Raw genomic sequence first — 23873 nt, 5'->3', positions numbered from 1 at the left:
TGAAACTTGATATTTTGTGCCGTATAGGCCTTAGAAAATATAATAAAAATGCATAATTTATGGGGTTGTCTGCTCTGGTCAATATCAAATATTGTATCAACCAGCAGTAGCCCGAAGTGTCCCTGAAGTCCATTGTTCCTCAAACTGTAGTAGTGACTGGCGCTTTACTTTGAAGGGAATTTTCGTTTGCCTGTTTTCCTCTAGCTTCACCTTACTGGTTTTATGTAACAGCTAGCCTCTGCTGTGTGAAACTGAGCCCTGTGGTATGTCACTTTTCTTTCTTACGTGCTGGATGTATACTTGTTCCAAATGTATGGCCCTGCTTAATGTTTATCATTCTTTCACAGTGCTAGTTTACGAGGTCAGGCTAACGGTAGCACATTACTTTCAGTTATTTGAAGCGAACCCCGGGAAGCACAAAGTGTCCCCACTGTATCACTGTCTGCTCCTATTTCCTATGTTCAAACCGGTGCAAACAGAATGATTCGCTCTGTAACTAGTGTTTTAGCTAATGAAAGTCACTCGCGTCACTTTTAAATCAAAGTTTTGAAATTAAACGTTGGTTGCACGAACCCTAAGCCAACTACACGTACAAACTGTTACATGTCAAAGTGAATGGCATGTTTGTGCTTCAGCAGATAATAATAAGATGAAAGGTTAAGCTGGCAGTGTTGATTGTTAATGCCCTTCTTTCAAATATATTTCACTCACCTAGCTATATGTTGTCCACCTGACTTAGGTCACGTGCGTGCCAACAGACGAATGCACTGCTGCTGACTGCATCACTTTAAATGGGAACATTCTGAAAGGTAAGGTCGGAAGAACTGCCTAACAGCAGAATTAACCAGCGACAGAGGATAACTTTATTTTTAAAATCTAGGGTAACACTTTACTATAGGGTACACAAAAAAGAGTAGTTACTGTTCCAAAAAAGAGTAGTTACTGTTTTAAAAAGAGTAGTTACTGTTCCAAAAAAGAGTAGGCTAGTGTTCCAAAAAGAGTAGTTACTGTTTTAAAAATAGTAGTTACTGTTCCAAAAAAGAGTAGTTACTGTTTTAAAAAGAGTAGTTACCGTTCCAAAAAGGAGTAGTTACTGTTTTAAAAAGAGTAGTTACTGTTCCAATAAAGAGTAGTTACTGTTTTAAAAAGAGTAGTTACTGTTTTAAAAAGAGTAGTTACCGTTCCAAAAAAGAGTAGTTACTGTTTTAAAAAGAGTAGTTACTGTTCCAAAAAAGAGTAGAGCTGTTCCAAAAAGAGTAGTTACCGTTTTAAAAAGAGTAGTTACTGTTCCAAAAAAAGAGTAGTTACTCTTCAAAAAAAGAGTATTTACTGTTCCAAAAAAGAGTAGTTACTGTTTTAAAAAGAATAGTTACTGTTCCAAAAAAGAGTAGAGCAGTTCCAAAAAGAGTAGTTACTATTTTAAAAAGAGTAGTTACTGTTCCAATAAAGAGTAGTTACTCTTCCAAAAAAGAGTAGTTACTGTTTTAAAAAGAGTAGTTACCATTCCAAAAAAGAGTAGTTACTGTTTTAAAAAGAGTAGATACTCTTCAAAAAAAGAGTAGTTACTGTTCCAAAAAAGAGTAGAGCTGTTCCAAAAAGAGTAGTTACCGTTTTAAAAAGAGTAGTTACTGTTCCAAAAAAAGAGTAGTTACTCTTCAAAAAGAGTATTTACTGTTCCAAAAAAGAGTAGTTACTGTTTTAAAAAGAATAGTTACTGTTCCAAAAAAGAGTAGAGCTGTTCCAAAAAGAGTAGTTACTATTTTAAAAAGAGTAGTTACTGTTCCAATAAAGAGTAGTTACTCTTCCAAAAAAGAGTAGTTACTGTTATAAAAAGAGTAGTTACCGTTCCCAAAAAGAGTAGTTACTGTTTTAAAAAGAGTAGTTACTCTTCAAAAAAAGAGTAGTTACTGTTCCAAAAAAGTCACTTTTCTTTCTTACGTGCTGGATGTATACTTGTTCCAAATGTATGGCCCTGCTTAATGTTTATCATTCTTGTTTCACAGTGCTAGCTTACGAGGTCAGGCTAACGGTAGCATATTAATTGCTTTCAGTTCTTTGAAGCTAACCCTGGGCAGCACAAAGTGTCCCCACTGTATCACTGTCTGCTCCTATTTCCTATGTTCAAACCGGTGCAGAGTGCAGAGTAGTTACTGTTCCAAAAAGAGCAGTTAACTACTCTTTGTTGGAACAGTAACTACTCTTTTTTTGGAACAGTAACTACTCTTTTTGGAACAGTAACTACTCTTTTTTTGGAACAGTAACTACTCTTTTTAGAACAGTAACTACTCTTATTAAAACAGTAACTACTCTTCTTGGAACAGTAACTACTGTTTTTGGAACACTACTCTTTAAAAAAAAAGTAACTACTCTTTTTAAAACAGTAACTACTCTTTTTTGGAACAGTAACTACTCTTTTTAAAACAGTAACTACTCTTTTTGGAACAGTAACTACTCTTTTTTTGTGTACCTTTATTGTAAAGTGTTACCAAATCTAGTTTCATCCCTGTGTTATCAATGCTAAATTATTTGGTTAAATGGGGCAAAACAATAATTGTGCAGCAGGACCAGGTTCTTTCTAGCCGGGTGCTACCAGACCATCCTACTTAATTTAATTTGTACAGAAGGTCTGGAACTGCTCTATTTGGCAAACGTTCACTCACTTAGAGGCAGGTGTCTGTTGAAGTTTAAAACTATTGGATCTGCCCAGTGCCACTCTAGATCAGCCAACCAATCGCATAACGTTTGGTCGCAGCATTCAACTTAAACTGGAGCGCGACTTCGACATCATCGTTCTCAACCACTCTTTCTGTTCGCTGATTGGACAGCCGGAAATTTTCCTGAGCTCAAACATGTGAATTCACCGCAGCCCCAGACTGACTACTGAAGGGAAAATTTAATTTGGGCGGAAGTAGGTAGGCGGGCGGAGCCAGGCTAGGTTCTTTAAGTGACATATGCAACATCTTAAATGCACATTGCAGTAAAGTATTTCATATATTTCCCATACGAAATTCTTAAGGCAATATATTTTATTTAATATTCTATTTAAATCCAGTTGTGTGCGGTTGCTCGATTTGCCTAGCCATATTTTTTATTTTTTTTTAACCTTTATTTCTACAGGTAAATCCCACTGAGTCCGAAGACTCTTTTGCAAGGGAGACCTGTTCCCATTTACACGTTACCATTCACACACACATTCATACACCGATAGCAGGCTAACTATCGACATTCACACGAGGCAAGGTGGGTGAAGTGTCTTGCCCAAGGACACACCAACTATGACACAGGTGGCAGGGCGGGGATCGAACCTCCAACCGCTCTACCAACTGAGCCACAGTCGCCCCAAATGCATAAAATGGCTTTCTTTCTTTTCGCCAAAATAGTTTAAAAGAAATATTCATACACTTGTGGAAGGATGGCTTTGCACTAGACTAGAGGAAATAGGGTCTGACCAGGAACCATGAGGTCGCTGGTTCGATCCCTGGCACTGGCCGGAGGATGTTTGGTGGCTGGTATTTTACAGTGCCCCCATCTCTACCATTGTATCCTTGAGCAAGGAACTTAAGGCTGACCCTACGCGAGGACCCCCTCCGAAGTGTGGTAACTTGAGAGTGTATGCAAAAACAAATATCAATGTAGCCATTTAAGTCACAATGGGGGTACAGCATACTCTTTGGCGATATCTTACTAAGATGGTAAAGAGCAGGGGTTTTCAAAGTGTGAGAGAGTGAGCCCCCCCTCAGAGAACAAATTTCAGCGGAGCCCCCCCCCCCAAATTTTTTTTTCAAAATCCCTGTGTGTTTTGAAAGATCTTATCATTATTTTAAACATATTTTTGAAACATTCTAAACATCTTTGTGCGTTTTTAAACACATTTCTTTAAACATTTTAACATTGTTTAGCTTTTTTAAAATACATTTGAACATCTTTATCCAGTGGTTTAATCCTGCTTCCTTTAAGCATGGATAGTAGTGACTGAGTGTGCAATGGAGTGAGAGAGATAAGCAGAAAGACTTGCCCAAATTATTGACTATTGTTAAATGTCATTCACCCACCCAGTGTTTTTTCGCTAGTGCCTCCAATGTCCTGCTGGGTGAAATTAGTAGCCAGCAGAGCTCCTGACCCTCCTAGGGGGGTCCGGGGGTATGGTCCCCCCGGGAGATTTTTTTTTACCTTTTTGAAGTGAAATGCATGAATCTGGTGCACTTTCAGAGGAAAATAGAGGCTAAATCTGAGGAATTTTGTGTGAACAAATATTTTGGAGACACTGGGTCGGATGAATTAGAAGCTATTGAAGAAAGACACATGGATTTTCCATAAAAATATTTATTTAAAATAAAATATTATGCAGGGTCCTCTGGGTTGGGCTTGGAGCTCTCTTTCTTTAACGAGACATATTTCTCTGTAATATAGTGAATGCATTTAAATGCAGTGAGAGGAACGAAGCAGAATAACTTTTGTCCAGTTATCTTCATTTCCACAGACAAGGCTGAAATAGGCTATAGACCAGGGGTTCTCAAACTTTTGATAGCTGAGGGCCAATTTAGGAACCCAACATTGGACCGAGGGCCGCCGAAGGAAAACAAATTATAAAACTGAAATAATTTCAATGGCCAGCGTCTTTGCGTCTTTACAGTTTACATCTATTGGTCAGCATCCAATACTGTGTAATTAACACATTTAAAGTAATAAATGAAGGGCTAGGTCTCATTTCAACATTGGGAAACACACATTAAAAGCGGGGGTCTGGGGGTTGTCCCCCAGAAAAATTTGAGGTTCGAACACTTCATTTTGTGCATTTTGGTTAATTTTTATGCAGTAATTTGTGTCTTCTGTATTTATTTATGGTGGAAATGTTAAGGAAAAGACAACTCGCTCCCATTGACACACATCTAATGGAATATAAATCAAGGCACTGAGGCATTCTGTATTGCATTCAAATATTTATTCTACTTTATTGTTCAAAACTTTCTACACATTGAAAACGTATCACCTTTTGGAGTGCTTTTTTGTAGGACTCACTACTCATGATGCAGCAGCAGTGTTAACTATTATGACACTATACATTGGAAATAAACAGGGTGGGCTATCAGCAGTCAACTAGGCAGATAGTTCCATGGCTATCAGCAGCTAGCTAACGTTAGTTTGTTAGCTAAACTTTAGGCAGAAGAGTTAGAAACCAGATAATGTTAGCATCCATCCTTAGACACTTGACCTAACCTAATTCACCTTGAATGTGAGAAAGTGCATCGTATTGGGCTTGACAAGCTCACTATCTAACAACTTACATTGGGACCACTACACTGCCTGCTGCACTGCGGGAGGCTGACCAGCCGTCTGCAACGAGAGGCAGAGGCCAGCCGAACTTCGCAAGTTTAATAAGTGGGGAATGAATACAAACAATTAGGAGGGATAAGTGTTTCGACCCCTGTACTGTTTTTACTGTTACGGGGGACGCATCCCCTCCGTGCGTTTCAATAAAAAAAAATATATGACTTTTTTTTTTTAATAATTCATAATTCAATGCGGGCCGCGGGCCGCCAGATATGCTTCCGCGGGCCGCCATTGGCCCGCGGAACCACTGCTATAGACTATACACAGTGCATGGGAAACTGAGGGCAGCCCTATTCCCAAATGTTTTAAAATAAACTCAATACACACTGTGCATGGACGTGAATGTGACGTGATCAGTTAACCACGGATTATCTCCCAGATGATCTTATGATATGATGTTAATATCAAAAATACAAACTCAAATTTATTTTTTATTTTTTCACATATTCATCCACGCCCCCCTGCCACAACTCTGTGCCCCCCCGGGGCCCCACAGTTTGAAAACCACTGGTAAAGAGGGTTAGACACATAGGCTACAATTTCAACCTTAAAGTAATTTAGCACCATATTATGTCCTTCAATTAGATTAAATAGATTTGAAAAGAGTAAATAACAAATGCTGTGAAGTATGGGTCTGCCCACTGTGTAGTTCATTCTTTTATCCTGTTGTGGTCTTTGTCTTCGTATCATTGTTGACGCTAACTCTTCTTTGGACAGGTCCTCTGTGTGAAAATCCCAGAAACCTCCCATCATGCAGCTGGAGGCTCAGCTGCGTCTATGTCAGAGTTGCCTTTGGTGCTGCAAGAGTGGGCTGCGTCTGCTGTCCCAGAGCTATTCTCACAGGTAGACTTTGTGTATATGTTTGTGTGTAATGTAATGAAAATGACTGAAAACAGTTTATTGATTATGTTTATTTACTCAGCTGTGTGCAGGTCTGAGCGCCTGTTTGGTTTTGAGTTCTTTGCTTTCTCACCACAGAAAAGCCGTGACCTACTATGATCTCCTGGGAGTCAAAACTGATGCCACCGTGGATGAAATAAAAAATGCATTTTTTGACAAATCTAAGAAGGTAGGTTTGCGTTTAAAGTGTTTGTCTCGCCACAAGAGGGCAGCCTTTCACAGCCTAGCTTCTGCTTTTTTAACTGTTCCCACAGTAGGACTTCCTGGCTATTTGTTTTGATGTCGTGGCTCCCAGTGTAAATAAGGATGTGCATGTGTATTTACCTTGTGGTTTTGGCATAACTGAGAGGTGACACAAATTGACGTGGAATTTTTTTTTAAGCATGGTTGTGAAGGACAGACTGTATATACATTTGTAAAACATTTGTTTTGTTTTACAGGTGGAGTCAGCAATTCTGGAGAACACTTGTTATCAATTGTCAAGCCTAGGCTTTTTAAACTCATAGGTAGAAAAAGGGGCCCACTGTAGCCAGCAACAAGCCTGTTTACAAAGCCTAGGCTGTGTATTAACACTGAATTATTTTTCAGCGCACACAGAGTACGGACAGGTAGCCGATCATGAGGAGATATTAACTGATTTGGACAAAAAGTGTTCTCCAGAATCGCTGACTCCACCTTTTAATGGTATTCACATGCCTGGAGCAGAATATTTCTTGGTTCAATGGTTAGTTTTGGCCCAGTTAACCGCATTACTGTTACGGGCCTTGCTCATCATGCAGCTGCACCCAGACAGCGACCCATCCAACCCAGGGCTGCACGGCCAGTTTGTGGAGCTGAACGAGGCCTACCGAGTGCTCAGCAAGGACATGAGCAGGAAGGAGTACGACTTCAAAATCAGACGCCCGTACAGTGGAGGCCAGGCCTTCAGCTCGAACTCCAGTGGCACCATCTACAAAGCCAGGTCAGTTTGTGCTAATTAGACTTATGTAGCAATGAACTCTGTTTGTGTGTGTGAAAGGCTATTAAATGGCTAATGTTAATTTTTTGCAAGAAGATTTGGTTTACATTTTAAAACTATTACAGGTTGGGTAGTTTTTGCTTCTTGTTATACTTCTTTGGACTTCATTAAATCTTGTAAAGACTGAACAAGTAGCACTTCAGTCTCTGTAACACAGAGTGAAGAATAATTCTTTGTGAAAACTGCCCAGTACAACAATTGGCCAGGAATTAAGATTTATAATTCAAGATAATCTTTGATGCAGCTGTTGCATAGTTGAATGTTTCAGATTTTGTTTAACCTTGTGCACAAAATGAGAAACTGAAAGCTTTTCTGCACAAAACATTAACACTTTCTCAGCTAATATTGAGTTTGTCTATAGGGATCAAATGGCTTATCTGGATGCACAACTTGAGATTGAAAATAATAATAATAAAAAAAATAGAAATAAAATCATTGAATGAGTGCTGTCTCCCAACATTCAGGTGGACAATTTGATAGACTTATATGTACTACTTCATAATTATCCATGTCTGAGACATACCCTAATGAAGGATTCAGTTTGGTCAGTTTTTAACATTTGTACCACCTGTCCCATTGCAGAGACACCCGGAACGTTCGTTACTGGGAGCAGTTCAGTCAGTCTCAGTCACAGGAGATGACGGCAGAGGAATGGGAGAAGAGAAGGAGGAGGAACATCCGCCTGGTGGGATACTGCTTCATGGTTATGGTGCTCGGTGTCGGAGCCCACTTAGTCTTCTTCAGGTAAAAAAACAAAAAAACAGCAACACATCTAAAATAGTAATGAAGTGTCTTACAGGTAAATACATTCTTGAAACTAAAGTCTCCATACTTTTACTCTCACCAAACTAGAATCTTGTACAGGTCCTTCTCATGTAATTAGCATATTGTGATAAAGTTGATTATTTTCCATAATGTAATGATAATAATTGAACTTTCATATATTTTAGATTCATTGCACACCAACTGAAATATTTCAGGTCTTTTGTTATTTTAATACTGATGATTTTGGCATACAGCTCATGAAAACCCCAAATTCCTATCTCAAAAAATTAGCATATTTCATCCGACCAATAAAAGAAAAGTGTTTTTAATACAAAAAAGTCAACCTTCAAATAATTATGTTCAGTTATGCACTCAATACTTGGTCGGGAATCCTTTCGCAGAAATGACTGCTTCAATGCGGCGTGGCATGGAGGCAATCAGCCTGTGGCACTGCTGAGGTGTTATGGAGGCCCAGGATGCTTCGATAGCGGCCTTAAGATCATCCACAGTGTTGGGTCTGGTGTCTCTCAACTTCCTCTTCACAATATCCCACAGATTCTCTATGGGGTTCAGGTCAGGAGAGTTGGCAGGCCAATTGAGCACAGTAATACAATGGTCAGTAAACCATTTACCAGTGGTTTTGGCACTGTGAGCAGGTGCCAGGTCTTGTTGAAAAATGAAATCTTCATCTCCATAAAGCTTTTCAGCAGATGGAAGCATGAAGTGCTCAAATCTCCTGATAGCTAGCTGCATTGACCCTGCCTTTGATAAAACACAGTGGACCAACACCAGCAGCTGACATGGCACCCCAGACCATCACTGACTGTGGGTACTTGACACTGGACTTCAGGCATTTTGGCATTTCCTTCTCTCCAGTCTTCCTCCAGACTCTGGCACCTTGATTTCCGAATGACATGCAAAATTTGCTTTCATCCGAAAAAAGTACTTTGGACCACTGAGCAACAGTCCAGTGCTGCTTCTCTGTAGCCCAGGTCAGGCGCTTCTGCCGCTGTTTCTGGTTCAAAAGTGGCTTGACCTGGGGAATGCGGCACCTGTAGCCCATTTCCTGCACACGCCTGTGCACGGTGGCTCTGGATGTTTCTACTCCAGACTCAGTCCACTGCTTCCGCAGGTCCCCCAAGGTCTGGAATCGGCCCTTCTCCACAATCCTCCTCAGGGTCCGGTCACCTCTTCTGGTTGTGCAGCGTTTTCTGCCACACTTTTTCCTTCCCACAGACTTCCCACTGAGGTGCCTTGATACAGCACTCTGGGAACAGCCTATTCGCTCAGACATTTCTTTCTGTGTCTTACCCTCTTGCTTGAGGGTGTCAATGATGGCCTTCTGGACAGCAGTCAGGTCGGCAGTCTTACCCATGATTGCGGTTTTGAGTAATGAACCAGTCTGGGAGTTTTTAAAAGCCTCAGGAATCTTTTGCAGGTGTTTAGAGTTAATTAGTTGATTCAGATGATTAGGTTAAGAGCTCGTTTAGAGTACCTTTTCATGATATGCTAATTTTTTGAGATAGGAATTTGGGGTTTTCATGAGCTGTATGCCAAAATCATCAGTATTAAAACAACAAAAGACCTGAAATATTTCAGTTGGTGTGCAATGAATCTAAAATATATGAAAGTTCAATTATTATCATTACATTATGGAAAATAATCAACTTTATCACAATATGCTAATTATATGAGAAGGACCTGTACTTTGCCCGGACTGCAGTCCATTCAAGTTTCTTCCTGAATTGACGTTTTCTCTGCCGCACATTCACATCCAGATGAATAGGGTTGTTTGAGCCATGTGTCTCTTTTGTTTTACCACGCTGACTTTGTACCACTTCTCTTTGTGGAGATTCAACTCTTTGTGATGTGAGGAGCTGTTATAACAGCTGCCCAAACTCATAAATACTACTGAGAGCACACAGAGCCTGCTGTTGTGCCACACACAGTTTTAAGTTAAGCAAAGTTATTTTTTGTTCAAATTCTTAACTCAAGTGCTTCTCCGACTCTTTTCAGTAAACTGGAAAAAGTTCACACTAACTTCATGGACGAGAAAGATCGAGTCATCACTGAAATTTACAATGAATCCAAAGAGAGGGCCAGGTAAAATGTGTATCTTACTCCAGTTTGACGTCACTTTTGTCATAAACATGGAACCGAGTCTGAAGGTGTCTTCTGTGCTGTTTTCCCAGGGTCAATGGTTTTAAGAAACAGACGGAAATCCTGCGGCAGAAACATGCCGAGTTTCTGGAGAAATACAAAATGAACAATGGTGGAGAGGACAAGTAGAAGGGTCTCCAGGTGTGCTCAGTGATGATGAAGGCGGCAGACTGTTTGTGGTGCAAGTTTTAGGATTTTAAGGATTTTTTTGTGACTCAAAAAAGCTGATTATGCACCACAGCTGAGAAATGGAAGACTCGGCACAAAGGTTTCATCTGGTCACACATACCTACAGTATTTCTTCTGGGCCCAGCCAAACTGTTTATCAGACTGGACTAGTCTGTTGAAGCGTTAATAGTCTATAGGTAGAATATTTGAAGGGATGTGACCGACAGCTACAGTGAACACATCCCTTTCCGTGGGAAATAAACAGAAACTAACAGAAACATCTAATTTATTGTCCTCAGTTCCTCTAGGCGCATAGATAGCAGTGAATTAATGCCAGAGACAGCCGAGTGGAGCTGGTTAAGACGAGGTGGACACATTTAAAGCCAATGTTTCTTGCTTGAAGGAACTTTATATTTATTCAAATCAGATCTTGGAACGCTCTGTAATGTTCTCTTAGGTTTAAGAAACGGATCAGAAGGGATGACCGAGGAAGCTGCAGGCTAATTCAAGCAAAGGTAAAGGTTTGAAGAAATAATTGTTTTAAACAAACATGTCTGTTTTAATATTCAGTTATTGTTCTTAACTGCTCTTTGTTCCCTCTTCTGAGCCTGTTTGTTACGCATTATGAAAGGTCCTCCATTGGTAAGAAATGGAATCTATACAAGATCAATATTGTGAATTTTATGAACAAAGCTGGGTAATTTATTTCAAGTCAAACTATTGGGACTATGGAAATACGCAAATGAATGAAAAGATGGGTAAAAATCAGGGATCAAATCTCAACATCCAGAGCAAAGTTTTAATATTTCGCCTTTCAGTTTTTGGTATAAGGAGATTTTGATTGTTTTTCCTGTTTTTGACTGCCTTACCTCTTCCCAGAAGGGAAATGATTAAATGGCCATCAGTCATTACTCGCTGTATGTCTAGCCTCTCATTCACACACACACACGCACGGACGCACGCACGCACACAGACGCACACACAAACGCACATGCAGACGCACACACAATCACACACACAAACAGATGTAGACAGTTTCCTTTCAAAGAGCAACTACACAGGCGAGCCAGTACTGCTGTAATTAGATAATTATTTATCCGCCCTTCTTCAGAATTTCAGGGGTTTGTTTTCCATTATCTTAGTGTTAAAAAATTGTGAATTGCAACTTATCTTTTCAAACCACTCATCTCACATTTGGAGGTCAACTGAAAACTGACTTTTCAGATACAGCACATAACATGTTTGTTTGCATATTTACATTCACATGAAAGTTCTGTTTTATTATGAACCATTCATAAAAACATGGTATTTAACCAATGTTTGCTGCTGACGTCAAGGACAAGATATTTGTTTTTTGCATAATGAATTTCCATGTGAAGTGTAGTTTAAAAAAAACATGGCTTTTTTTCTTGTCTGGTCTTCTTGTCACCAGCCGCCCCTGTCCTGAGCCCTCAGCAGGAGATAACTCATCCCTGCATAGCTTACAGACACCCTCACCCTCATGTGGCGTGTGAGTGGCCTGTCATAACCCAAACATTCCAAAATGACTGAGATTCTGCTGTCGGCATGCCTCCACACACACACACGCAAGAGCACACACACACACACAACATCTTGGAAGACCAGCCCCATGGGAGAGGCCGCTTTACACATGGAAACCAGCTATGAAGACCATTTTAATTGACATTTATCTTTGGTTTATTGGGCTGCAGAGGAAAAGTGTTGGAATTGTGCACTGAGGTTATACTCACTTGACAAGCAAGCCCTCTGATTTATTACTTGGAGAACAGGTGGTGAGAGAAAAAAATCATGAAAAATAAACTGAATTTCACAGCATGCTGCCTTATTTGATATGATTCGGTCCATTTCTTCAAACTTGGACTATGACTTTTCCATCTTCCTGATAGAAATTATGCTAATTATATGGGGAAAATATACTACTTTTTCAAATTGCAGAAATGTTGTCAGGAAAAGCAAAGATGTAAATAGTCAGATAAATGCTGTCTTCCATTTAGCTGCTATAGTTATATGGTCCTTATGTTTTGAATGCTGGCTGTCACACTGGGACACTTATTATGCAATAAGCAATAGTTTTGTTTTGTTTTTCGTACTATAACAAGTCAAAGTGTCTGCTGTGAAAACGACCTGTTGAGAAAAATTTTCACTTATATTGGTTAACAATTGCTCATTTAAAGAAGAAGTCAGTATAAACATATTCACTTGAGTTGCAACAATTATGTTCATTATTGATTATTTTGCAGATTCTGCAATTGTTTGTATTCATCATTTGAGCTATACAATCCCAACCAGAAATTTTCAATGTGACACCTTGACATTGCTGATTTTGTAAAATATTTTCAGTTTAATCTCAAGGAGTATATTCACATTTGACTAGAAGGAACCAGATAATTTATGGCACTTTTTTGTAAAAGATTATCTTAAGGATTAATAAATTATATAAAGTTACACATTTATCTACCTAATTTGCATAGTTTATTGATTAATCAAGCTTTTTTCTTCTTAATTTAATTACCCTTGCAGGTACCAAACTAAAACGCCCACATGGCAGGGCAGATGTTATAGCCGATTGAGCACATGACTTCAGGGGGGCAGCAACAGTCAAGTTCCCCACATGCAACATCCAATCTGGGACCAATAGCGACGCCGCACCTGTATCCAGTGCGCCTGTCCCATTTGGAAAAAGTTGGCAGCGCAATGGTTACGCAGCGTGCGTCTCAAGGGCAAAGGAAATGAGGAAACCGATCAAAACAACTAATGAAAATTGCCACCTCTCCATACCTCTTTCTGGCTGTGGACCACCCTGCTGCTCCACCGTATCTGTTGTAGCTGCGCTGCCATGTCAGTGGAGGATGTTATTCTGGTCATTTTTACAAGAGGATAAAAAAGAGACGCGGAGATGCGCCCGGAGGTTAAACGTCACATTTTCAGAGGGAGCGACAGTGTGGATAGCCTGTGACCTAGCAGGGGGAGCGTAATATGCGGCACTGTCCCTCTGCACGTTGGGACAAAGCGTGCGATCTTCTACCGGATACAAAAATAAATAGCTGGATAGTGTGATTTTCCCCCAACCACATAGAGGATTTTTATGGTCGCAGCACGTTTCAGCGGGAATTTGGATGATCCTCCTGTCACGCCACCTAGGAGCCCCACACCGGTTTCATGGGATCAGGACCGGTAGACTGACATTCATGCAAGGAGGCATCACTCAAAGTTTAAACAATTTAAAATCTCAGAATCTGAAGCGTATGCTACCTCGGATAGTTATTAAATTATTATTTGAGAATGGCACATATATGCTAGAATTAGTGAAGGGGGCGTTATTTCAGCCTGCTCCAGTGTATCACTTTAATATAGAGTTTAAGGTTGGGAGACTCCTGCAATAGTTCCGACCATCATTAAGTCCCAGATGCAAAGAGTTAAAGTCATAACTGCAACAATGAGGATGCCACCATGGGTGTCTTTTCAGGGAAGGGAGACTGGAGAATGAAAGCGGGATTTCTGCGTCTTTAATCGGACATAGAGGAGGAGGAGGACACGGCCGGACCCTCTCTCTTTCTCCCCAAAAAATATTTGTGAGTGCCCCCTTTGGACTCCTGCACGATGGGGATTATGCTTCAAGTTATTCTAGGAATGTTTCAATTCCTGCTGCTCACCAGAATACCGACATCCCATGCCAAGGTATGTAGCCATGTAGGCCTATAGCTTTTTGACCACAAATGAGACATGAAGGGGTCTGCCTGCCACCAGCCAAGTGTAAATTGATGGTCACTGCATTGGCAGTTTTGAATGAATGTTGTCTGTTGGTGGAGAACATGTGGGACATTTTTGGAAGTTATCTCCTAGGTCAATGACACCTGTCATTGTCCAGTGTTACATTTTCACTATAGGCTAACATTCCTGGAGATTTTAGGTTTATGCTGACTTTGTGTTAATTGTCTCCTATCCTATCATAATTAATTCTAGTAAGGCTCATCGATACAAAGAGTTTACACTGTAATAAATAATGTACTGAAGCTTTGTAGATCATTTAGGCCTTTAAAGCAAGAACAACTTTTGGGATGCCAGGTTGTGGAAAATCCTCCTCCGGCATGGCCTTGTCCTTTTAATTAATTAATCAGGAAGTCTCCCTCCAATAGTCTCTCTGAACTTAGCTTTTGAAGAATGTCTGCAGGACATCTCAAACCGGAATTATATATATTATATAGGTATTATAAATAAGATAGTCCAACATTTTAGGAAATATTTTTAATCATGTTTGAAACCAATCGGTTAGCTTAGTTTAGTATACAGACTGAAAACAGTGAGAACAGCTAGCATTGGCTCTGTCAATTAGCTCCTGTAAAGCTTATTTTTTAAATGTGTTTTTATATTTGCCTAAAACTGGCAACTTGTAGTTTTATGTAGGCTATAAAATAAAACAATAAGATATAAAGTGTCAGTAGGTCGGCTTTAAAAGTGCTTTTGGATCTTTTAAAAGTTGTTTCCGCTCTGTGTGTTAAGCTAAGCTAACCAACTAGGCTACTGGCTGCAGCTTAATATTCTGCTACAGGGAATGGGCAGATATATTGGCTACACATGGAGCATATATTTGTTAAACAGGCTATATCTTTATATGGGGAATGGGAGTGAATGTGACATCAGCAGCAGCACAGAGGCAATTTCTGGAGGATAGCCTACCCATTGTCACTGCCACCGCCCATCTAGTTAGTTAGAGCCAAGCCATACAACCCATTTTATAGCCTATATCATCCATCTCTGGGTAAGTAAACCAATACATGTATTTCTTCAAAATGTAAATTTATTAAAGATATTCTCATGGACGACCAATCCAAACTAAAGAGCAAACGTTAACCAAAATGAGTATTGCCGGAGAAGGAATTTTTGGACAACCTGGCAACCCTAAAATTATTCATATGATTGTATTTTAAAACCGATCAACAAAGCATTAGAAAATGAGTTATTAAACATTAAGAAATGTATATCAAGATTTATTAACCATTAATTTCTTTATCGATTAATTTGTAAATTGTTCTAGGTGGAGATACTGGGACCACAGAATGACTAATATTTTTGCTATTTGATTGTCAAAATTGTTGCCAATTGATTTTTTGTTGTGGACTAATAGATTAGTCATGTTCTCAGCTCTTAAGCCCTGAGTTATTAATTGCTATTAAAAAAGCCGCCTTGTAAAAAAAAGGACGACCGATAACTTTGTGGACTTGGTAGTTTTGCTCTGTGTTATTTATTGATATCGGTTATTACAGTTATCAGTCATTTGGAATGTTGTTGATTGGTTGTACTGACATGGTCCAGGGGCCCATTCCACACACACACACACACACACACACACACACACACACACACACACACACACACACACACACACACACACACACACACACACACACACACACACACACACACACACACACAGGGAGAGACCAGCATGTGCTGCTTTTTTATTTATGTCTGGAGACTTGTATCAGGAACAGGCAGTGCTTTGCAGCGTTGTGGGATCCAGCCCAGACTCTGTGCTGCTGTGCACTGTGCGTGTTGGTGGTGCTTCATCCTAGACACTACACGGCACACAGTGGCGTGCACCAAAGCTTACAGCCGCCAACTCTCTGCTTTCATGGCGTCTGCCTCACTGACACCTTATTGGAAAAAGGGGTCATCCTTTTCCTCCAGTAGTGATGAATCTCAGTGTGGGAGAGAATGTGTGAGACTGTAGGACACACACACACACACACACACACACACACACACACACACACACACACACACACACACACACACACACACACTTGGCTTAAATGTAGTTTGCTCTGGGACTGGCTGGGAGTAGACACTAGACAGACAGCAATACCAGTACAGATGGCACTGGGCTGGCTCTCATTGTGTGTATGTGTTTGCCAGCTTTTCACTGATATGGCTGCCAGAAGGCGATAATCTTATCCCCGTCTCAAAGACTGATAAAGAAAGACACATTTAAGTTTACATTTTACCAGTTTCAAAATGGACTCAGTCCCATCTTAACTCAGAGTATCAATGTGGGCCAAACCTGTGTGTGTGTGTGTGTGTGTGTGTGTGTGTGTGTGTGTGTGTGTGTGTGTGTGTGTGTGTGTGTGTGTGTGTGTGTATTTGGGGGTGGAGCAGTTAAAAGGGGGCAACTGGACAAAGTCCATGACGAGCGGCCTTGGTCTTCACACACACAAATGGGTCCAGTAAAGGCAGTGTACACAGCTGTACAAATCAGTTCTCATTGTGTATGTTCCTTAGTGGTCTAGGAAATATTCAATATCCTTTATTTAGGAAAAAAAGACAACAACAAATGTAAAAACACTCCATTACAAGTAATTATGCATTCAAAATCTTATTTAATCTTAGTATTATAAAATGTACCTAAAGTCTCGAAAGTGAAAGTACTGATTCTGCAATGCAATGTCTTTCTAGTGACTTATATACTGTGACATCAATGTACAATTGGCACAACATCAGCAAGATTTTGTAATCACTGTTCAGTGTGTAAGCAGCTTAGTTTACTTTACTCCAGTGGTTTCTCAACTTTGAGGTCGGGCCCCTCCAAAGGGTCAGAAGGTTAATCTGAGGTGAGGAATGACAGAGGAATTAAGTAGAAAGAAAATGTCTGCCATGCAAATCAAAGTTTTTACTTTTAGACTTTTCTAAAACCTTAGGTTCTATTTCTTGACATTTTTATTTCTTTTTGCCTCAAAGTTTAGAGGGGAAATGTCTCTTTCATGGTCATTTGACAAAAGGCCCCAGCTAAAGGTTTTATGGGTCACAAGCCAAATAGGTTGGGAACCACTGATGTAATATTCAATAAAATATGTTATTTTATAAGGTAATTATGTACTTTTGAGTGTAAAAAATCATTATCTGCAAAGTAATTATAGCTGTAAATACATGAAGTGGAGTGAAAAGTACAGACCCCTATATGAGTCAATGTACTTTCCACTGTACACTTAAAGAAGCAGCTGTAAACTGACTGTAATCCAGTGGCGGACACTTGCACTGTCTACAACGCAGGGCTACTGAATGTGCCTCAAACGCCATTATCGGGTGATAGACTTGAGGGCAAAGGTAGCAGTCTTTTTATCACCATGCATTACTGGTCTTTTTTCATGTGGGTTTGAACAATTGTGGTGTTCATTAACAGGAACCACTCCAATTAGACCTTTTACAACTCAGGCAGTAGCTCAATTGGATGATTACTGGCATAATATAGTGAGTTAACAAATAAACATGGATTATTGATTGATAAGAGCAGATACACTGTTACACTGTTAGTTACAAAGTATAAACATGGAAACAATCTGTTTGCTTCTTGTGCGTTCTTTATTGGCTTTTGTAGCTTTTTAATTGTTTCATGCTCTTAACACTGTTCTATTTTGGCTATATTTGATCAGGAAAGCCTAAACTTATTGAAACAGTGCTTTTTTAAATGAACTTCTTGATGACTTATTTCTCCCTCCAGCTGGCTCACTGGCGGCCGGCGGACTCCCCCAAATCCAGGGAAGGTCGAGAAGGTAGGCTCCCCCGTTTCTGCAGAGACTATTGCACCTCCACACAGACCTGATCAATACATGACAGCATTGGGTTTCTCCTCTAGTGCGGCGGTGGCTGGAGGTTTACTCGCGGAGCGGCTGTGAGCCTCGGGACACTCTGGTGGAGGTTTGGAGGGAGTTGCCGGGGGAGACGCACCATCTCTTTGTCCCGTCCTGCGTGTCCGTGAGGCGATGTGGCGGCTGCTGTGCTGACGAGGCCCTGGAGTGTGTTCCCTCGCTCACACACACACTCACCATGGAGGTAAAGGCACGCTCTACATCTCCACCTTCTTCGAGACGGATGTCTGCAATTGAATGTGCTTAAGTTTGTTATTTATCTTGTGTGCAGCTGATGAGGACCTCCTTCATGAAACATGAGCTCATTGAGCTGCCATTCGTCGAGCACAGCCAGTGTGAGTGCAGGTAATAAAACACACTGTCTGTGTTCAGAGATGCAGGGTTACCTGTTGTTAAAGGACCTCACTTTAACGTTACACTGATACCTTTTTATCTGTGTGCAGGTTAAAAGCACAACTGCAGCCAACACCTACAACAAGGTAACACACTTTTTCTTCCAACTCCTTCCTGTCTTTCTTGATTTTATTCTCTCCTCGTCCATTCATCTCATCTCCTTATTGTGTGTAAGTGTGTAGTTGTTGTGAAATCTCATGCTCCATCATCTGTAATGACTTTATTAAACCCTGTCTGTGCAAATATGTCCACTAATGTTCTCTGATGATGCTGTTGAGGAGGTAAAGGCAGAGTAGTGTGGTTAAACCCAAGGAAACATGGCTTAACAGTTTAAAAAGAAGTTACACCTATCAACCACTCATTCTCAGGTTTATCATTTGAAGGTCCGTGTGCTATTATTGATTTAAAACATGTTGTAAATTCGGACCATTCCACCATTTTAATTAAAACAATTATTCCTCGCTGCAAAAGTCCCAACTATTCTCAGGCCACTATCTCAATCCAAGAAACATGCCTGCGAAATGACGCGCTCACTCTTGTTCAACTTGTGCTTTTAAACAGAAAACAAATAGGACACAGATTATTATTTTGGTTGTTAATCCAATGTTTTTCTGCAGCCGACTGTAAAGTACAATCAACAGGTGTTCCATGACTCTCGTTGCAACGGCATTAACACAAAACAAAACTTTTTTTGTTTCCTTTTTATAACATAGTTTAAATTGTCAGGAAACACCAAGCATACCCATTGTGGTTACAAGGTTTTGTTACTTTGATGGCAAAACGTTCATCATTCTCTGACCTTTGATGGACATATATGTGCCTAGAGTAAAGAAAAAGTCCTTATTAGACACAATACAATACTATTCAGGTTTTTTTTGACAGCCGTAGGCTGGGAGAGGAACATTTCTGTTGGATCCCTGATGTTTGTTTGTGAACCTCACTGGCAGGTCCAAGAGGACAATCATATGATACCATCTTTTATGTTTATGTCCCCCTGCTTCCTGTTAGGACATTGACATAAATAAAGGATTCCAATGTATGTGTGTTTACAGTTTCTCTTACTCTGCTCGGTGCTCATATATATATATGACTGAATTTGGAACTAATCTGTGGTCGTATTTATGCATGTGTACATTTTCTACGTGTTTGTATAAATGTGTGTGAAAGTTTTAGTTTGTGTGTGAATAATTGTCTTTGTGTGTGTGTGTGTGTGTGTGTGTGTGTGTGTGTGTGTGTGTGTGTGTGTGTGTGTGTGTTCGCCCCTCAATGAGTTAGCATCTGTGTGACTCTCTCCCAGCATCCCCCGGGACACCCAGCATCCTGTTGTCACCATAGTGATGATTTTATCTCCCGCTGCCATGTGCCTTCTCACAGGCCGACAGAGCAGAGTCACGCATCCATGATCATAAACTAGAGCTCCAAAGACAACAGCAGCAGCACACTCTGTTAATAATGCCAGTGCTACTCTGGCTGTCCCCATAATTTGATATAGTTTATTTCAGTTTGGAGCCAATGGGATTAGAACAAACAGGGAAGTTGAAAACCAAAGCTTTGAGCAGATGCACTTGGACAGAGCTTTATTACCTACAGGCGATGTGGACATGGCCCAAAAATGCAAAGCTACCAAGCATAATGTTTGATCAGAACATTTAGGGAGTGTCTCTCCCCTCTCATAGCCCACATCGATGTCTGTTTTGCCTTTTTGTTTATTTTCTAATGTCAGGGGATTGTGATAAGAGAATAATGGACGATTATCAGAGCTGGCTGGTCAGCAGTCTGTCGCATGTTGGACAAAATGTTCAGATCTTTCACTTAAGTGAAAGTGGAAGCACCATGCTGTCAAATAACTCCGTTCCAAGTAACTGTCCTGCATACAAAAGTAGAATTAAAATCAGTTGACCTATTAAAATTAAAAAATAGTTGGCATTATCTTGTGGAATGGTGGTTGTCAGACTTATGTCCTATAATCTTATCCAACTGGATCATATTTGCTTGGTTGGTCAGGATGGAGCTTGTTCTAGCTATTCAATTCAATGTTGGGAGTTTAGATTTTTTTGTATACCCATGCATCTAATTATAGCTCAACAATTGAAAAACTAAAATACTTGAAGGTGTGGTAGCTGAATTATCACCATGGCTGAAAAAAGGCAGCAGACTGAACTTCATCAGTGTTTCAAGGTTTATTGAAGAGATTCCAGACAGGACATTTATACAGTATTTGGTAGGAGCATTTGAAGCAGCAGGTTGAGAGGTAGCATAGCTCTCGCTCTTAATGCTACAGAACAGTGTTTTAGATATCTGTGTGGGGTCGTGTATCAGGTGTGTTAATATCTACAAATAGACAGATCATCCCAGCATCCCAGTCCATTTATTGGTGTTTTCGTTTTTCCCCAGTGACCCCAACCTTTAACCGCGTACACTGCAAGATAAGAATTATAGGGGCTATTCAAATTTACCACATAGGTGAAGTACAATTACCCCAAAATTATACTTGAGTAAAGTTACTTAGTTGATTTCCAGCACTGATCCGTCAACCTTAAGAAAATACATACTGGCATCAAATGCATAAATGTTCTCGTCAACAACTGTTGCTGACGATCTCTCGAAGGTAGCATTTCATTGATGTTGAAATTATACTGTGAACTCCCTATTCCGAAAATGTATCATATCATAATCATATCATATCATCACACTTTAAGACAAGTTGTTTTTTTTTGGATTTAGGCTGGGTAGTGTTAAACCTTTTCCCTTCACTTTAAACCAAACATGTTGACTTGCCTCAAAATGATGATTAAAGTCAAAAACGGTCTTTTCATAGAATGAGCATAACAATCCAAATCTCAGCACTTATTATTCAACTGGGACGTGTGGCACATTCATGATATCTGATTCAGTTTTAATGTTGTAACATATTGTGTTTCTGATAATTCGCAGGCCCTCTCTGAAGCCAACGAGAAATGACAACAAAAAGAAGGGAAGGTCCCGACAGAAACAGAAGACACCTGGAGCCGTCAGAGCTATGTATGTTGAATATTCAGATCACACATTAGATTTTTTTAAACTCGGTTAATGATCGTTTGAAGTTTTATTTTATCTTAGTTAGTCAGTATTTTCCAGATACTTTCAGCATCAGTGTGAATGTTTGGATTAGAGAACAACACAAGGTTATCTGGTCTACATCCTTACTGAAGGACAATTTGTTTTACAGCCACAGTCACAGTCAAGGTCTCACTTACGCACATGCACGCAATCACACACACACACGCATCCGCGCACGCACACACACACACACACACACACAACTCTAAGTACACACTAATTCATTTTAGATATTTCTTGTGATCAGCAATATGACATTTATCTATTATATAATTCAAGCTGCGAAGAAACATTTAAAAACTGTTAACCTCATGTTACATTCTAATATAAGAGGATCAGGTGAATTTGGGGCATATGTGTCTTTCTGCTACATGTACTACACTGTTCAGTGACACAGTCCGGAGCAGTCAGGGATAAAACGAGTCAGCGCTCTTTTCCTCATCGCTCTTGCTCACTTTGCTGTCAGACGTTTTCCGGCCTCCAGGGGCCAGAGGTGGCTGGGTTTGGGTGTGATGTGCCTTAGCACCCATCCATCACTCAGAATGGGCTTTATTCAGACTCTGGCAGGGGTGAAATCTGTGTAATTTGCTCCCAAATGCCACCTCCTCTGTCCATGCCAGCGGCAGGCGTGGTCAGCGGGATCTGAACAAAGATGGCCCCTCTCTGCCTCATTAAGAAACTTCATTAAAGCCGCCAGCCTCAAGGGAATACTGAGGCAAAACCAGCTCCAGTTAATGGACCAACCGACGCAGGCAACTTTCTCAGACTCAGAGATAGTTCAGAGCTTCTAGAGGAGGAACTGAAAGCCTCATAGGCAACTGAGTGACTATAGCCATGGTAACAGGCAGACCGACAGGCTGACAGAAAGAGTAGAACGTTTGGCAGCTATTTCACATTTGTTGCACGTCTCCCACACTCTGCACTGTATGGGTTTGTTTCAGTCATACAAAATGGTTTTGGTTTAAAAACTAAATAGAAACATTGTGTAAAACCCTGTTTGATCACATGGCTCCAGATTTTGGTTCAGGCTGCAACACCTCAACCAGTGTTGCATGGATTTCCACGTTATTTAGTAGACATGCAGGATCCAATCATGATAGAGCCTACAGACTAATATGATCTCCTGACCTTTCCAGTAGCGCCACCATGAGTCGGACATTTGTGGTTTTATAATGAAGTGTCTTAATTGACTTTGGACAAATTGTTGTGACGTTTGGTAAAAAACTGATTTGTTAACTTTTTCACATAGCTCAATTACCAGATTAAAATGTCAGTGTGTCAGTTACTTGGGTTAATGACCAAATATACCAAAATATAAATACCAAAAGAACAAATTGTCATTGTAAGCAACTCAACATTCTGATGTTAGCTTAAAAGAGCCGCTTTTGCATGGCTGTAGACTATTGCTAACCAATTTGTTAAAAAAAAACTCTGCAGCTAACCACACTGTTCTTCCATCCCTCTTCCACATAGGAACCATGCTCCCCCAAGTCTTCCTCCCCCATCCTCTCCTCCTCCTCCTCCATCCTCTCCTCCTCCTCCTCCTCCTCCATCACCTCCTCCCATCAGCTTCTCTCCCTCTCCATCATCATCTCCGAAGCTTGGTTGTCGCCCCTGCAGAGGGAGGAAGTGGGCGCTGGACGTGACGTCCTGCCAGTGCCGCTGCACCATCAGAGCTGAGAGCTGCAGCCGGAAGAACCGGATGCTCAACCCTCAGCGGTGCAGGTCAGTCCACTCACAACCAGATAATAAAAATCTGTTGCCTTTTCTGGTTACCAGTTTTTAAACATACCAATAGATAGATTATTGAAACTAGAATTTAGGAATTAAGGAAGCACCTTGAGTTGCATCAGGCTTTGCCTAGAACAAATTAAGGAAGGAATGTTCTTGCTCCGACCCAAAATGTATTTCCTATGCAGATTTTAGAGATCCTGCAAGGGGGCAGTTCATCAACTTTCAATGCAGTGAGAAAGCTTTGCAGCTGTAACTCATGTGATCGAGTGGGTTTGAATATTAGTTGTACGGTTCGTGCTTTGATTCCCCATGTCGAAGTGTCCTTGAGCAGGACACTGAAACCCAAATGTCTTCCAATGGAAATGTCTGTTTTGTAAACGTATGCGTACATGCTTCCTTTATTAAGACTCATGCGCTACACAATTTTAAAATCCATCTCATCTCTCTCATGTGTCTGTCAAATGAAATGTCATGCCTTTCTCTCTTTATTGTTTATTGTTCCAGGTGTGATGCCATGAGGACTTGATGTGTCCACCACCTTTCTTTTCACCTCACCGTCTCTCCACCAACCCCTGCTGCTGATTCATTGCCCACTCTCTGCATCAGTGCCATGGAGCAAACATGCAGTACTGCAGGACCGA

At 40.5% G+C, this 23873-nt stretch overlaps 2 protein-coding genes across 2 annotated transcripts; both read left to right on the top strand.

Annotated features, from left to right (window-relative positions):
* The first annotated feature begins 223 nt into the window (after nucleotides 1-223).
* Nucleotides 224-11247, top strand: dnajc4 (DnaJ (Hsp40) homolog, subfamily C, member 4). Its single transcript, XM_080035566.1, has 8 exons — nucleotides 224-263; nucleotides 740-809; nucleotides 6049-6174; nucleotides 6310-6400; nucleotides 7011-7192; nucleotides 7832-7993; nucleotides 10031-10117; nucleotides 10207-11247. The coding sequence occupies exons 3-8, from the start codon at nucleotides 6083-6085 to the stop codon at nucleotides 10301-10303; spliced, it is 711 nt and encodes a 236-aa protein (XP_079891692.1). The 5' UTR covers nucleotides 224-263; nucleotides 740-809; nucleotides 6049-6082; the 3' UTR covers nucleotides 10304-11247.
* A 2512-nt stretch (nucleotides 11248-13759) lies between these two features.
* Nucleotides 13760-23873, top strand: vegfba (vascular endothelial growth factor Ba). Its single transcript, XM_080036054.1, has 8 exons — nucleotides 13760-14041; nucleotides 17859-17910; nucleotides 17994-18190; nucleotides 18278-18351; nucleotides 18450-18485; nucleotides 21334-21420; nucleotides 23032-23223; nucleotides 23737-23873. The coding sequence occupies exons 1-8, from the start codon at nucleotides 13964-13966 to the stop codon at nucleotides 23756-23758; spliced, it is 738 nt and encodes a 245-aa protein (XP_079892180.1). The 5' UTR covers nucleotides 13760-13963; the 3' UTR covers nucleotides 23759-23873.

Source organism: Ammodytes marinus (genome assembly GCF_949987685.1).
Source record: "Ammodytes marinus genome assembly, chromosome: 10".
Classification (NCBI taxonomy): domain Eukaryota; kingdom Metazoa; phylum Chordata; class Actinopteri; order Uranoscopiformes; family Ammodytidae; genus Ammodytes; species Ammodytes marinus.
This window is presented reverse-complemented; position numbering and strand designations above follow the sequence as displayed.